The sequence below is a fragment of the Sciurus carolinensis genome, chromosome 13 (genome assembly GCF_902686445.1).
Source record: "Sciurus carolinensis chromosome 13, mSciCar1.2, whole genome shotgun sequence".
NCBI lineage: Eukaryota > Metazoa > Chordata > Mammalia > Rodentia > Sciuridae > Sciurus > Sciurus carolinensis.
This window is the reverse complement of record NC_062225.1, coordinates 62,755,681-62,773,510: the sequence shown is the minus strand read 5'-3', so window position 1 is coordinate 62,773,510 and position 17,830 is coordinate 62,755,681. Positions and strand designations below refer to the sequence as shown.

The 17,830-nt window shown below is 37.5% G+C and overlaps 1 protein-coding gene across 5 annotated transcripts in view; it reads right to left on the bottom strand.

Annotated features, from left to right (window-relative positions):
• Nucleotides 1-17,830, bottom strand: part of Cdkl4 (cyclin dependent kinase like 4) — a 51,864-nt gene that overhangs the window by 13,924 nt on the left and 20,110 nt on the right. For all 5 annotated transcript variants that reach the window (XM_047523592.1, XM_047523595.1, XM_047523591.1 and 2 more), the window contains exons 5-8: nt 13,462-13,552; nt 6,015-6,212; nt 3,967-4,049; nt 2,263-2,319 (exon numbers count right to left, since the gene is read on the bottom strand). In XM_047523592.1, the coding sequence (XP_047379548.1) occupies nt 2,263-2,319; nt 3,967-4,049; nt 6,015-6,212; nt 13,462-13,552 (429 nt within the window). The remainder of the gene's footprint in view (nt 1-2,262; nt 2,320-3,966; nt 4,050-6,014; nt 6,213-13,461; nt 13,553-17,830) is intronic.

The following is a 17,830-nucleotide window of genomic DNA, read 5'->3' as shown; positions in this document are numbered from 1 at the left end:
ACCACATATAAATAAATAAAGGTCCACTGACAACTAAAATAACTATTAAAAAAAGAAGATAATGAGTTTTAGAGGTGCATCCTGATAGATGTGCTTCCAATCTGGAAAAGGTCCTGAAGACGGGATATGAAAAATTGGAACTGCAAAGTCCAAGTCAGGATCCTTTTCTCTCTTTTTTAAAATATATTTTTTAGTCATGGAAGGATGCAATATCTTTATTTTATTTATTTGTTTTTATGTAGTGTTGAGGATCAAACCCAGTGCCTCACACGTGCTAGGCGAGTGCTCTACCACTGAGCCACAATCCCAGTTCCAGTATCCTTTCTTAAAAAAAAAAAAAAAAAAAAAAAAAAAATTGATGGTTTTCAAATTTGGTATTCTAATAAAATTGCTAGTCATTTACAGTCTTCCTGATGATCAGATAACTGAAACAGTGGTAGGACTATGGGGACAAATGAGTAATTAATAATAAAGACGGTGCCCATGGACTTATTTTAAACCTAATAAAGAGAACAAAAGACCTGCCACAGATTGCACAGATTGGCTCCTGTGTGTCCTTGCACTGTCACTGGTCAACACTTCACCCACTTGAGCACCTTCCTGCATAGGTTCTGATCTGGTATCATGGGAAAACTCCCTGTATGGCAAACAGTAGTTATCTGTTGTTAAAGAAATCTTATAATTGCCATTAATTACAGATAATTTTCTTTTATTTAACATGGGTAGGAGTCTAGGAGATAGGGTGTAGCCATGGAATAGCACAATTCTTGACTACATACAGAATTCTTGGGTCTCTAATGAATACTCATGGATGTAAATCAAAGAGTTGAGTAACAAACCTAGCTTCGTCTAGAATCTTGGGCAAGCTGTCAGAGTGCTCCTCCCTTGGAGATGAAGTCCAGGAGCTTGTCCTATACCTTAAAGTTTCTGTGCCCTGGAGTTGCCCCCTAGGGAGTCTTCAGGTTAACTGGAGGAATAACTACAGGCAGACTCTGGCTGCCACCTGAGAATGGGTTGGGCTTGTAGTGTCTGACTGTTTGGAGGTTTTGCTAAATTGCCGGTGGGTCAGAACATCTGCCAAGAACAAGGGCAAGGAATTGTGTTTCTAGGAAAGAACCTGCAGTGTGTGGGGTGGAGGCAGGTCAGTTGGCAGCTGAAGTCAGATGGAGCAGGGGTAAGAGCACTGGTAAGAGCAGGGTAAACACAGAGGTATCAGGCTCTGAGTCTCAGGAGGACTTAGACTGAAGTGTCCAGCACCCTGGATAGCACCACAGCAGACACAAGCACTGAGCAAAAACACTAGTCTAAGAAGTTGACTCTGGGGCTAGGGATATAGCTCAGTTGGTAGAGTGCCTGCCTTGCATGCACAAGGCCCTGGGTTCAATCCCCAAAAAAGGAAATTGACTTTGGACCATCCAAAGGCCCACTGAGTAGACCAGAAGAGTTGCAATCTGAGTTTATCATAATCATCTAAGGGAATGCTTAAAGATCCAAAATCCAAAGTTCTACTCATGGAGATTGTCCTGTGGATTTAAGGCTAGATTCAGAAACTATTTTGACGAAGTTCCCAGGTCATTCTGCTGAGCAGTCACATTTAGAAAGTGCTGCTATAGACAGAACTTAACTGATTGATAAGGATAGATATCATCTCTGGTATCTTTATGCCCATCCCCCAAAGCACTTTCAGCATCCATGATGGATGGGTACCTGCTAGTGTGGTCTCTGTTGGTGAAACACAAACGGCAGACAGGTCATTGGTAAGTTTCTTCTGCTTTGTATTAAAATTTGTCCCTTGTTTGACCATCTCTCTTGGGCCTACTCTATTCGGTCTACTATCTGCATCGTTCTATTTTGCCTGATTTTATCTACTAATCTCAGTGCATATGTTAGAACTGTTACTGTTTAAGCCACTGATGTCCCTTTAGCTAAAATTATTTTATAGTTCCTTATCTTTTTGTGTGTGTGGTGCTGGGGATAGAATCCAGGCCTCATACTTGCTAGGTAAGTGCATTACAACTGAGCTATACCATCATAATGATGCTCCTTATCATTTTAATGACTATATTCTACTTTGGAATTATTTGCCTACTGTCCATACCTCCCAGAATTATTGGCTTTAATCATTACAATTTGCAGTCAATAATAGTTATAATTAATTAATTTCTTAGTCCTGGGGATCAAATCCAGGGCTGCAAGTATGCTAGATATACATGTTACAACTGAGCTATACCTCTAACCCAGTTATAATTAATTCTTAAGTACCTTCATGAAATTCAAAGCCACAGGATAAACATCTGAGAACTTTTCCTCAAGAGTTTCCTGAAAAACAAAGTAAAAATTTCAATGTTATATAACAACAAAATAACATGTATTTTTCATATATACTACAAGTGACAATAAGAACACTTCCCTTAATACGTTAGATAAGTCCTTAGTTTTAAAAAATCATGTTTTTATATAATTTCATACTATACTATTAAGCTCTGAAAGACATTAAACTGGATTATTGTCTTAATTTCACAAAAGTTACGTGTGAATGTCTTCTAACTGGTGTTGGTAATTTTGGGAGAGAAGGGAATGTAAAGCTTCCAATCAGAAGTTGAAAAATATCTACCTCTGAAATTTCTACTGTGGTGCTCTAATATCTGTGACTGATCTACTTAAAAGGATGTTTTAAGCATTCATGAAAATACATTAAACTACATGTATAAACTACATGTATAAAAGAACTATAGAAATCAATAGAAAGATAAACACAAAATTCAGAATAGTAAAGGAAGAAGATGGGGAAGTTTCAAAGACAACAGTAATATTCTATTTCTTTAACTGGGCTGCAGACTCATGTGAGTTTACTGCATCTTATCTATAATACATGTTATATAAATATTCTTTGGTAACTTTTAACCTCATAGTTGAACCCTTAACTCTTATTATATTGTTATTTAATTACAATTATATAACATAATTATATAATATGTGTATATTATATATAATATGTATATAATATGTATATATAATATTATATAATTATATGTTATGTTATATATTATATGTTATAATATATTGTTAAAAGATTTTAAGAAAAACAGTGAAAAAGAAAATCAAGGTACTACACCAAATAATTTAAATGAACACGGTGTCTAGAGATAGTTGGGAATATCTGAACCTCAGATTGCTCACACATTCCATAAATCATGATCTGGCTTCTCAGACTTTCTCAGACGTTTTCCCGGCCCTATGCTGCTCTGATTCCAACACAGCTCGAGTATGGATTCGTGCCTCTCTTGACATTCCTTTCCTTCCCTAGGCAGTTTTTAGACCATATGGAGTTTTAAAGGTCATAGTCTGAACTTGGGTAACAGAGGTAGGATATCAATGTCTACAGAGGGCAAAAGAGTCATGTGGTTATTGATACATTCCCAGAGAAAGGCAGAGACCACAGCAAGAGCACAGAGATGATCAAGGATTTGGAATTTAATGAGTATACATGAGGATTATTTTGTAAAAGGACTTTACATAGAAAAATAAAAATTATGAAAAAAAGGAGTTTTTTTTTTTTTTTTTTTTTGGGCCAAGGACCAAACCCAAGACTTTGCATATGCTAGGTAAATGCTCTGCCACCTAAATGCCCAAATCCCCCCAAAAGGTGTTTTATTTATTTATTTTTATTGATTCGAACTTTGTTTCAGAAGCTAAAAATAATTGAGTATGCATATCTTCAAAATAAGGAAGAAAAGTACTGTTTATGAGGAAATAATTATTTTGGGGAAAATTAACATCAGTGCTTTGACTAAAAAGATCAAGGCATTATGTAAGATACTAAATATACTTCAACTTAAATTTAACGTTGATCTGTGTCAGTATTTTGTACAGAAAATAGAAGCACATGTATGAAAAAAGAAACAACTACCTTTTTATAGAAAGTAGCAATACAAAAAATAAAATATCCAAAATAGAGTAGTTTACCATGTCTTCCGGTTCAGGTATACTGATGCCATGGAAAAACTGGTTACTTTTAAAGATGGATTGATGTCTTGGGATTAGTTTTCCTGTCAAACACAAACCATGTAGATCATGAAAATTTTGGTAAAAAAAAAAAAGTCGTAACACATGTAAATAAAGGTTAGCTTTCCGGGTCCAGGTATGAAGGAAATACGGTGCCTGCTTATTCCCTCCAGACATGGGAGGTATGGGGCCCTGCAAAAGCACATCTGGACACTTAAGGCCAATTCTCCCACACAAAAGCTCTTTGCCACTGTGGTATGGTCTGTCATGCAGCCTGTATCATAATACAAGGTGAGGTGATGGTGCTAAGGGCTTCACACTCCATCTCATTTAATCTCACAACAGTATTGCTAATTTTAATCTTCACTGTATCAGTGAGGAAAATGAGACTTAGAGAGGTTTAATTACTTGTTCAAGGTCACGTGGTAAAGTGAATGACAGACCCAGGATTCAAACTCAGGTCAGTCTTATATCTACCTCATGAATTTAGGAAAAAAAAAAAAAATACACACTTAAGGTATGGCCTGTGGTGAAACTCTGCCCCCAAATTTCAGACTGAATTCTCCAGGAGAATGTGTTGGAAACAAACAGGGAACTGTGTAGCAGCCATGCTTCCAGGATAGCCTAGGGGAATTAATGAATATATCTCATTCGGGTGCAGAAGTATCACTTTCTTTGTATCCAGGCTTCTGGAGCGAGGTTGCAGCTAATGGTTGGGCTATATTCTCTTCCAACCAGGAAGAGGTAGATGAAAACGGCCGAGGATGCTAACACATTTTGAAAACTTGTGGAAAAAACCCCTTCAGTTTTATTCTACACTGGATGTATGACTTTAGGCCAATCATGGAGGCTCCCTGAGCCTTAGTTTCCTCAATTATTAAACAAAATGGGCACAATTAAAAATGGTTTTACTGCCAGGCACAGTGGTGCACACCTGTAATCCCAGCAGCTTGAGAGGCTGAGACAGGAGGATCACGAATTCAAAGACAGCCTTAGCAAAAGCAAGGCGCTAAGAAACTTAGTGAAACTCTGTCTCTAAATAAAATACAAGAAATAGGGCTGAGGATGTGGCTTAGTGGTTGAGTGACTCTGAGTTCAATCCCTGGTACAAAAAAAAAAAAAAAAAAAAGGCTTTACTTCCACAACAAGTTTTAACGCAATATCATGGATGAAGGTAATTTGTAAATTCTTGAGTATTACACATATAAATGAGATATGTTAGTATTATTTTGAACTTTGGCAGCCATTTTAAGCAGGAAATAAAGGACTCTTAAGCTCTACAGCAGGGGTCTACAAACCAAGGACCTCAGGCCAAATCTGGACCAGCACCTTTTTTTGTACAACCTGAGATCTAAGAATGATTTGAAATTTTTAAGTAGATTAGAAAGAAATAAAAAAATAGTATTCTGTGCCATGTGAAAACCATAAAGAATGCAGGGGCATACTGGATATGGCTGCTTTTGTATTACAAGGGCAATTGAGGAGCCGCAACAGAGACTGTATAGCCTACACAGCCCCAAATACTTATCATCTGGCATCTGATAGAAAAAAATTTGCTGACCTCTGTTCTAGCATAAATGGGGAAAACTTTTCTTACAGGGAATAGAAACTGCATTTGACCCAGTATCTCTCTTTTTTTTGGGTGCTGGGGATTGAACTCAGGGCCTTGTGCTTACGAGGGAGGCACTCTACCAACTGAGCTATACCCCCAGCCCCTGATCTCTTAATTAAGCTCTTGTGGCTGACTATATCCTAATTCCTACCTTATCCCACCACAGAAGGAATTGTATAGTTTATTCCATGGCTAGTTGGATTTTCTCGGAAAGACATCTGAAAACTCACTGAGAGGAGCTAGGGCTCCATGTATTGAGAAAAGGGCTGGGCTTTGGCCACAACTCAGAACCCATCACCATGATCCTGGGTAGTACTCTGGAGAAATGACAAAGCTCTTCTTTTCAGTACACTCGCATAATAATACTATAACACTTTAGGGACACTGTGAGTCATACCTAGTGTTCTGATTATCAGATAAAGCTGGTCCACATCTGATTTTCCCGGCCAGAGTGGCTGGCCCGTCAGGAGCTCTGCAAAAACGCAACCAACAGCCCACACGTCGACTGAAGAATCATACTGTGTGTCTCCCACGAGAAGCTCAGGAGCCCTGTACCACCGTGTGGCAACATAATCAGTGTAGGTGTCTCCTGGAACTGCAAGGGCATCAAGCAGATCAGGTGAGTCATATTCTCCCAAGGTGTGAACCTGTGAACTCCTCCTAGAGCAGGTCAGACATTCAGGTAGGTTTTATAATTCTCAGAGGCCCTGATCCTGCCAATGGTTAATGAACTGAGGCACTAAGTACACAGTTGCACTGTGCGCTGAGACAGTGAATTCAACTTTTAAGTGCACCTTCGCTGGTCAGTATCAGCCAATGTGGTGGGGAGGTGGTGTAACTTCAAGTCTAAACCAATTGTTTGCATATTAGTATCAGCATTGTGCTTGTTGATTAAATTGTATCCCCCCAAAGATAGCTTTGAAGTCCCAACTGTGCAGCCATGAATGTGACTGTATTTGGAAATAGGGACTTTGCAGATATCATCAAGTTACAATGAAGTCATATCAGAACACACAGGCATAGAGGGAGAGCCCCCTGTGAGTCAGAGGCAGATACTGGAGTGGTATAGCTTCAAGACCCAGAAGCAGGGTCTTCCTGTGGAGACTTCAGGGGAAGTGGGGACCTGCTGACAACTTGGTTTTGAACTTTGGGCTTCTAGGACTTTGAGAAAATAAACTTCTGTTTTAAGCACATAGGTTATGAATATTTATGGAGGCCAAATTTATGACAAAGACTTCAATTTGACTCCTTGTACTGAGTCACACAGGTAGTGTGTGATGGGCAGATGACAGAGAGTTGGGTGCAATCTCACTGGCCAGTTCTGCCCTTGTGCCCCAGATATGGACTGTCCGGGGCCAAGGCACTTGCCTCCCAAGTGGGTGGAAGCCAATCCCATAATTGCCATAAGACCCTGAAGGACCAGAAACCTGTTTTCTCCTTTGAGGTTGAAGGGAGGTTGGTAAGATGATTCCATGGGCTTTTAACTGGCAAGATCACATATCAATTCATACATGATCTCTACTAATGCATAATGGAGAAAACTGGCAAGCCAGACCAGTTTGCAGAGATGAGGTTATGGGCAATTATCTTAGGAGAGGCCTCAGGCCAGCAAGATTGCCACAAAAGACAGCTCAGAGCACAGGACTACAGGTGTCACTGAAGAACAGCCCTCACAGCACTCACCTATTGCTCTTTCATAAAATTATACAAATTTTTAAATATAATCGATCAAAAAATAGATGAAAAATGTCCAATATCTTCAGCAATTAGAGAAATGCAAATCAAAACTACTCTTAAGATTTTACTCACTCCAGTCAGAATGTCAGTGATCAAGAATACAGGCAACAGTAAGTGCTGGCGAGGATGTGGGGGAGAAGGCACACTCATAAATTGCTGGTGGGACTGCAAATTGTTGCAACCACTATGGAAAACAGTATGGAGATTCCTCAGAAAACTCCTCACCAAAGGACTTAAAATTGGCCTGCTAAAGTAATGTGACCAAGTCAATGTTTATAACAGCTCAATTCACAATAGCTAAACTATAGAAACAACCTAGGTGCCCTTCAATAGATGAATGTGGTATATATATTTGATGGAATATTACTCAGCTTTAAAGAAGAATGAAATTATGGCATTTGCTGGTAAATGGATGGAGCTGAAGAATATCATGCTAAGTGAAATAAGTCAATCCCCCAAAACTAAAAGCCAAATGTTTTCTCTGATATGTGGATGCTAATTCACAATAAGGGAGGGGGAGGACTAGGGAAGAATAGAGTTATTTTAGGTAGAGGGAAGTGAAGGGAAGGGAGGGGAAGGATAGTAGAATGAAAGAGACATTATTAACTAATGTATATATATGACTGTATGACCAATGTGATTCAACATGTACAATCAGAAAAATGAGAAATTATATCCCATTTATGAATGATATAGCAAAGTGCATAAATGCATTCTACTGTCATGTAGAACTAATTACTAATTAGAACAAATAAAAAATAAATTTTAAAAATGAATAAATACGGGCTGAGGATATATCTCAGTTGGTAGAGTGCTTGCCTCGCAAGTACAAGGCCCTGGGTTCAATCCCCAGCACCGCAAAAAAAAAAAAGAAAAACAAAACAAAACAAACAAACAAAAATGAATAAATACTATTTAGGACATCTGGAAATGGAAGATAAAATAACAACCACTGAAAATTCTCATTTTTACAGGTTGTTAGGTATTATACATTTTTGAAACATCTTTCTCTTATAAAAGTCATATAAGAATATGAAAAATATAATAAAATAAAAATAAAAAATAGTTTTATCATACAAAGATACCTTGTGTTAATCTTTTGATGTATCTTATTTTTTTCCTTTATAATAGCATAATTTTTAGTACTTTTGATATATATGTGTGTATATATCTGTATATAATTTTGTGTCCTGCTTTTTCATATTTACTGTTATGATAAACTCTTCCTGAACTTAAGTTTAATGGCTGCCTGATAGTTTACCTAGTGCATATGTCATGATTTACTTCATCTTTCCCAAACTTTCTAATATTTTACCATTATAAATAACACCAGACTGAAAATCTCTACCCCAAGCTTTTTCTATATTTTTAAGATTATTTCTTTTTCTTTTCTCTTTCTTTCTTTTTTTGGTCTTAGGGATTGAACCCAGGGGCACCTAACTACTGAGCCACATCCCCAACCCTTTTTATTTCTTACGTTGAGACAGGGTTTCAACGTTGCTTAGGGCTTGCTAAGTTGCTGAGGCTGGCCTTGAAGTCCTGCCTAAGCCTCCCTAGTCATTTTCATTGGATTACAGGCATGCAATACCATGATTGTTCTTTGAAATTAGTTTCCATAAGTGGAATTACCAGGTTGAGAGGTATTAACATAATTTATAAAATTACAGAAGTAATTCATATTCTTTGTAGAAAACTTGAGAAATATAAAAAAATAAATAAAATCCCTTACCACCCAGAGAAACCATATTATGTTTTGGTACATTTCCTTTCCTTCAGTCTTATCTTAATATCGCACACCCAAAAACACACATGCAATTGGGAGAGTGTGTATGTAGTTTTGTATTCTTCTTCATTTAGTTCCACATCAAAGCTGAAGCATACACTTGTGTCATTAAAATACTGAAAAAATAAATTTTAACGTGTGGTGTTAAGTCAGATCTGTTCTTGTAATGGTTAATTTGCATTTTCAACTTGATTGAATTAAGATATGCTCATTAGTAAGAGGCTTCTGGGTGTGTCAATGAGGGTGTGTCTAGAAATGACTGACATGTGGGATAGTGAACTGAAGTGGAGACCCTCCCTAAGTGTGGGCAGCACCCTCCAATAGGATGGTGGCTCAGATGGAATAAAAGTTGGAAGAACATGGAAGCAGCAACAGATGCAAGCTCCATTCTTCATGATTGCTGCTGCGATCACCTGAGGGTATCATACATACTCTCACTTCTTCAAGCTTCCAAAGCAGACTGCATTCTCCAGGAAGTTTCCGGAAGCCTTGGTCTTGGACTAGGGTAGCACTGTTGATTCCTCTTGTTCTGAGGCTTCAGCCTCTGGGACTGCACAGCTATTGGTTCTTCCAGTTCTCTAGCCTGCAGACAGCCATTGCGGCCTATCCAGCTTCTGGTCGCAGAAGCCAATCTAATACATCCCCTTTTTATAATCATGCTTCTTGTTGATTCCTCTAGAGAACCCTGAGTAATGCAATTCTTTAGCCATTTCCTAATTTCTGAAAAGTCAGGTTCCTTTGAATTTTTTTCTTGGCAATACCTAGTTCTACAGTGAACATTATGATGTCCTTTGGGGTAGTATCCTGGGCCGTGAGAGATTTCTAAAAGTGGAATTAAAAGTACAAAGTGAGGGCTGGGAATATAGCTCAGTTGGTAGAGTGCTTGCCTTGTAAGCATGAGGCCCTGGGTTCAATCCCCAGCACCAAAAAAAAAAAAAAAAAAAAAAAAAAAGTACGAAGTGAAAAGTGTTTGATACATATTAACATATCGCTCTCCCAAGGCTTCGTTCCAACTGTTCCCACTAACAACAATCTTCATAGTTAATGTTTGAAAAACCTCACCAGCTTCATTGGTGAATAGTAGTATTTTAGTATGCATTCCTTTGATATCAGTGTGGAGGAAGATTATTTGTATTTATTAACCTTTTCTTCATTCTATGAACTATTAATATCTTGCTAATTTTTCTTCTCAGAACTTTAGTGGGTTATTTTTCTTGTCAATTTACATAAGCTTTTTATATCAACTTATTAACTATAAATCTGGAAATATTCTTTCTCTTCAGCTAAAAATTTTATCTCTGTATATCCATATTCTTTTATTTATCTAGAGCTTTAATTTGTTTTGTGGTAAAATGTACATAAAATTCACCATTTTAACCATTTTTAAGTGTAGTTTCGTAGCATTAAGAACATTCCCAGTTGTGCAACCATAGCTACTATCCATATGCAGAAACTTCAGCAGCTCAGCCTGAAACTCTGCACCTGTTAAACAATAACTTCCCATTCACCTCTTCACAGTGCCTGATAATCAAGTTTTTTTTTTCTGTTTACATGAATTTGACTATTGTTGGTACACCTTAAAGGGAGTCATACACCATTTGTCCTTTTGTGTCCAGCTTACTTTGTGTAGTATAATGTTTTCAAGGTGTATCCATGTTGTAAGCATCTATCAGAATTTCATTCCTTTTCAGGGCTGAATAACATTCCATTACTTGTATATACTACCTTTTGTCGATCTACTCATCCTAAATGGACATTTGAGTTGTCTTCATCTCTTTACCACTGTAAATAATGCTGCTGGGAACATTGCTGTACAAGTATCTCTTCAAATTCTGTTTTCAATACTTTTGGGTAGATAAGTGGAATTGTTGGATCCTATGGTAATCTTCACCAACACTTAATTTGTTGTGTATGTGTGTGTGTTGTTTTTATAATAGTCATCCTAATGGGTGTTTTTTATTTGCATTTCCCTGATGATTAATGGTAGTGCTTATTAGTTAGTTGTAATCTTCTTTGAAGAAATGTTTATTCAAGTCCTTTGCCCATTCTAAAATAAATTTTTGTTGTTGAGTTACAGGAATTCTACATATATATACTCTAGATATGAATTCCTTGTCAGATATAAATTTACAAATATTTTCTCCCTTTCCATGGTTGCACTGTCACTGTTTACAGCATCCTTTGATGCACAGTTTTTGATTCTGATTAAGTCCAATTTATCTATTTTATTTTTTGCTGCTATATTTCTGGTGTCATGTCCAGGGAATCCCTGTCAGATAATGAGTTCATGAAGTCTTTCCCCTACGTTTTCTGCTAAGAGTTTTATAGTTTTAGCTTTTATATATAGGTGAATGATTCATTTTGAGTGAATTTTTGTATATGGTTTAAGGGAAAGGTCCAATTTCATTCTTTTGCATGTGGATATATCCAGAAAAAGCTTAAAAAAATTTTTTTAGGTACTTGGAGACTGAATCCAGGGATGATTTACCACTGAATTACATCCCTAGTCCATTTTATTTTGAGACAGGGTCTCACTTAAGTTGCTGAGGCTGGCCTTAAACTTGTGATCCTCCTTCCTCAGCCTCCCAAATCTCTGGGATTACAGGTGTGCACCATCAAGTCTGGCAAAAGCTTAACTTTTTCTGTAGTTTAGTCTACTCAGTCAATATTAGTATTTTAGCATACACTATTAAGGACACCCTCCTTCACCTGTCTCATTATAAATGACCAACAATGACCCCAGCGGTGACCCAAACTCTTACTGATAACAGCTTGAGTTGTAACCAGTGCTGAGCTCATATCTTATGGGGATTTTAGCCAATGGGAAAAGTTGGCAGTATACCATACTACCACTTTGTTTATAACAACATACTAGAAGTTATACTTATTGGAATTGTTAATAGTGTGTTCAATATTCAGAGACTTTGGATGTGTTCATGCAATCAAAATTTCTGAGACAAAGGACCCTAATATTACATTCAGTTCTAAGGTTCTTCATTCAGAGAAGAATGTCTGCTACAGGAAGACTCAGAAGGATGGCAAGAATGCACGTTCATGAAAAAATCAAATATGTACCTATTTTCAGCAGAACTGTCCATTTAGAAAGAAAAATTCCCCAAAGAATTCATGAAATGTTTTATGTTTTTAAAGTTTGTAATGGTACATATATGTAGTTTTTTCATATATTTTTATTGTCAAATGGGATATTTTTGTAGTGTAAATGGATTTCCAGGGGAAAAACCAAACAAACCTGACATTGCATTTATGGGAAGTATCAGAAGACTATTATTATTCACTTATTTCCTAAATTGTGGGTCATAAGTATTCCTGTATTTTTTTCTATGCTTCCTGTAGAGTGAAGTAGAGATCGCACTGTATATATCAGGTTAGCTTTTCTTTTTCATTTACTCTGAAAGCATCACTTCTAATGGCTGCCAAATATGTCATGATTCGGATGTACTGTGTACTATGTGCAGAGATCACAGTTCAATAGTTTCCCAGTGTTTGTCTGTTTCTCTTTTTAGCCACATGACATAGGGATCAATTATCCAACTATCATTAGGATCCCATTATTTTATACCACAAGGCACAGCAACCTCAAAATCTTTAACAGTTTTTGTTCTTGCCCAACCCTTCCAAATGCACTGTCAGGTCACCTGTATTTGTGTCCTCTCAGGGTTCTGATTATGTACATACCCATACTGCAAGGGGTGTGCGTGTGTGTGTGTGTGTGTGTGAGCGCGCGTGTGCGTGCGCTGCTACAAAGCTCCAGATTTGGGGAGAAATCATTTTTTGCTCCCCTTTCCTTTTGCTCTCCTTTCCCTTTACTTCCTGCCTGCTTGGGATGATTTCTTTTTTTCTTAGCATTGTCTCTGCATCCTGTGCCTTTAATTTTCAGTTGACTCTTCCAGCCTTACCAGTTACAAGAAATTTTTTTCCAACCACTTTAGCCCACATGAACATCTCCCTCCAGGGAACTGTCTGCACCTTCATTTTAGTACTTTGTTGCCAACCATTTTGCATTATTCTTTTGTTTCTTTTATTGTAGATTATAAGTGCATGAAGAGCAGAAATGCACTTATAATTCTTTCTACTCCTGTGGGGCAAAGCACATGAAGAAGACATCCAATAAATTCTAGCCGAATGGAGGAGAGCTCAAGTGCCAAATAATGTACTGACTAAAAGGCTAAAGTGAGATTTTTCTTTTTGAAAAACAACCCAACACTTAGCATAATCCAATACCTCAAGCAAGAACTTAAACTCTTATCAGTTTACAATCATCTGAATTGGATAAATTAGGTAAAAAAAAAAAAATGCTACTTACTTAGAATTCGTGCAAACCCAAAGTCACAGATCTTGATTATTCCTTGCTTTGTTATGAGAATGTTTTCAGGTTTTACGTCTCTGTGAATACACTGGAAGACAATATTTGATTATTTTTCTGAGCCATCATAATGACCAAGAATAAACATTAACTACTAGTATAATGATGAATAAGTAACCTGTGATATAAAAACAAAGATTTCCTTCATTTTTTCTAAAAGAACTGAAATTGGTAGTATTTATTTAAAATCTTATCATATAAAAGAAAAAGTATATCCAAATGTTGCTATATTATTGAAGAAATTTAAATTCCAGTTGTATATGAAAACTGTGTCAGATTCTTTTTTTTTTTTTTTTTTTGGAAGAAGTGAATACCACTTCTTTCACTTTTTATTGGGCCTCTTGAAACGGTACCAGGTAAGACCCTAGATGAAAGGAGACTAAGGACCTCCAGTAAGAACCACAAAGAGGTTGAATAATTATTGTGAATTTGAAAAACTGGAAAAGCATTTAAATTAGTTTTTAAAAAAGCCAAAGTTCACTTTTAATTCGAGGGACAATATTATTTTTTCTCCATATCAGGACACTTTCAAGTGTAAAAGGGGGCTCTGTAAATAACTGTGCCAGGAAGACAGGTGCAGACCAGAACTGCCCTGCGTGAACTGTGATGTACAGTTGCCCACTTAGATCAGCGATCCCTAATCCTGTGCAATGGGCTGACCTGGAATGACAGGCAGCCCTCCTGAGGTGCTGGCACAGTGCAGCTGGAGTCCCTCCCAGCGGGACAGGACCCCTCTATGATGAGCTCTCACTTTGGGACTCTATTGTTCTTTTTTAATAAGTACTGACCTTACAATTTGCTGTATCACCAGGACCCTTCCTGATGAACATGACAAGGCTAAGTTGGGGGCTTGGAGGAAGGCAAGCAAGTGGGTACACACATTGTGATCCCAGGAGAGGTTTCCCACATTGTGGAGGTGCTAAGGGGCAGCAGCTCTGGCACACGCCAGTGACTTGGGAGGCTGAGGCAGGAGGATCACAAATTCGAGGCCAGCCTCAGCAACTTAACAAGACCCTGTCTCAAAATTAAAAGATAAAAAAGGGCAGGGGATGTGGCTCAGTGGTTAAGCACCCGTGAGTTCAATCCCCAGTAACAAAACAAAACAAAACAAAACAAAACAAAACAAAACAAAACCAGCTCTGGTCCTATTCTTCAGAACTTCTATCTTTTCAGATCATTTATTCCCCCCAAAGAAAATGGTAAAAATGACAGCTTCTACCACTCGGCCCTCTCTAAAGCTCTGTACTTTTTAAAGTATTTTCACATGAATTATTTCATCCTTGCAATAATCCTGTGATTGCAGGTGGCCACTGACAATCCACTGATTAAATGTCACAATCAACTGTGTCTGCCTCACTTCTCTGCCACACTGCCAGTCTCTTTAGGCATTTGTGTCAAACTGACAATTCTGAAATCATTTTGCTTCAATAACCACTATCTAAAAGAGAAAAAGCTAACCCTTAAATTCATCGTAGGTCACAAAAATGGCACTGGTAACAAAAGCTTGCTCCTTTGTAATCTCAATTATTGTCAACTGTTTCATAATGTGTACTGCCAGCAAGAAACATTTTAGGTCTCTTAAAAGTCCTAAGGCCTTAGGTAATAATCTTAAAAAATACATTATTGTACAATAGGAACAAAATAATTTTGATAGGCTACTTTTTTTGGTGGTGGTGGTACTGGGTATTGAACCTGTGGTGCTCTATCCCAGTCCTTTTTAATTTTATTTTGAGGTGGGGTCTCAATAAATTGCTGATGCTAGCCTCTAATTTGTGATCATCCTGCCTCAGTCTCCTAAATTGCTGGGATTACAGGCATGTACTATCACACCCAGTCATTATACCCCCTTTTAAATAATGCATTTATGGAACTTAGACTAACTGCCTGAGTCAGCAATACTTCCAGTAGTTGGTGATTTAATTAGAATAGGTATGTCCCTCAAATGAGTTTGTATCAAACTCTAGATTTTCTAGACTATGGGTGGCATTACAAATTAAATGGACTTACATTGATATTTGTTTGTTGGCCTATTTTGGTTTCTTTTTTTTTTTTTTTTTTGCCGTGCTGGGGATCAAACCCAGGGCCTTGTGCTTGCAAGGCAAACACTCTACCAACTGAGCTATCTTCCCAGCCCTGTTGGCCTATTTTGGATCTAAGGCAGACCACGTTGAAATTTACAGCAAGTATTTTTCAATTCAAAAATATAAAAGGAAAACGAAATATTAGGGTGTCCCAAAGAAACAGAAAAATTTATTGGTGTAGCCATAGGTAAGAAGAGCTACTGATAAAGAGATAGGATATTGAATAAAGAAAAAAAATAAAAATGATTGAAACAGAAAGAAACAGAGCCTAGAGCACAGAAACACTCATACAGCATGCATCTTCTCCACTGCAAAGCCACACTCGTGCAAGCTCTCTGCAGTCAGCTCTTGTGCAGTATCTCTTGCAATCAGCTTATTTTCCACCAAAGAAGAAGAAACATGCAAGTGTCTTTAACAGAAGAATTTTAATAAACTTGGGTTTCATATGTAGCTTTTAGCATACATTGCTCAGGTTGAGTTATTGTTGGCACAAAGAGGAGTACCGTGTTATTTTAAACCTGACATTCAACTTAAAGAATCATTTCTGAAAGCAGTCATTCCAGTAACTGCTTCTCATATGTCTGACTGAGCAATAAATAGTTTCCTATGAACTGAGAAGGTGGTTCTCTCTGACCAAATTTTGGGGATGGATACTTTACTAGCCATGAGAGGAAAAACAGATGTCTGCTGGCCAACCCACCAAGGGTTATCAGCAAGATGCTGATGGATGCTGTAGCTGGGCACATCCATGTCTCAGATATCACTGTGATTTTACTATCATGAGATAAAGTTCTTCTCTAACCAATGAATCAGATAGAAGATCTATGGATTCATAATGAAGTTAAATGGATCACTTCAGCTATCTCATACTAGCAGTATTATAAAGTAAAACAGAACATAAGTATGTATTTTCTCAAATCCAGTGATTCTCAAAATTTAGTATGTACACCAATCATCTGGAGCTCTTGTTAAAATGTAGATTCTGAGTCAGCAGATACAGCGTGGCCTGAGATTCTGCATTTCTAACAAGCTCTCAAGTGATCTCTATGAGCCATGCTTTGAGTGGAAAGGTCTCAATCCCTTACTACTTTAACCTCCATTATCTTGCTTAGACTCACGACTCTGGAGATAAGAAGGTGCACATGGGTAGCTGGGTGTCTTCAGCAACACTATTGGGTCAAATTGCCTTTTCTGTTCTTTTGAGAGCATTATTAGAGTTCCTCTAAAAATAAGGAGAGTATAAAGGTTTTAAGTGTATTATGGTAACAGCAATAATATATGACTATGATGACTTAAAAGTTTTTTCTTTCATATGCACTTTAGTTAACATAAAATGAAAAGAGATACACAAGAATTATCATTGCATAAGAAAATTGGTTAAGTTCAGAAGTAATTTTCATCTTGGAGGAGGAAAATTTGTCTAAAAACTATCCATTTTTAATAGAGGTCATGGATTATCAATGGGAAGTTTTCAATATTTTAAAGCTTAAGATATAGAATGTATTGTTCCAAGCAGAGAAATGATGGCAGTTTCATTGAGCTACAATAATGTTTGGGTACTCTGGAAATAGTGAGTTACAACCAGGTAGGCAGACTTGACTGAGTGACTAATTCATCCATCCATCCATCCACCCATCCATTCATTCAACAAGTATTTATTGAGTACCTTTTATATAAAAGGTGCATGGTAAGCACTAAAGAAACACAGATAAATCAGCCTTGCATGTTGTATTACTCTAGGACGTGGGAAAATGTCAAGTTATACAGGGACACAGCACAACATTTATAGTGAAAAGTATTTAAAAGAAAAACATTTTAGGGCTGGGGAGATAGCTCAGTTCGGTAGAGTGCTTGCCTTGCAAGCACAAGGCCTTGGGTTTGATCCCCAGCACCACAAAACAAAACAAAACAAAACAAAACAAAACAAAACAAAATTTAGCTACCCATAAAGTTCTTGCTGCAACCTCAGGTGAACTTGACATCTCCTACAGCACGGTAGAAAGCAACAAAAATATGGATTCAATTCAGCATTTTATTTTATTTTTGGACTGAGGATTAAACCTAGGGATGCTTTACAACTGAGTCACATCCCTAGCCCTTTTTAAATTTTTTTATTTTGAGACAGGATCTCACTAAGTTGTTGAGGTCTCTCTAAATTGCTGGGGCTGGCTCTGAACTTGTGATCCTCCTCCCTCAGCCTCCTGAGTTGCTGGGATTACAGGTGTGCC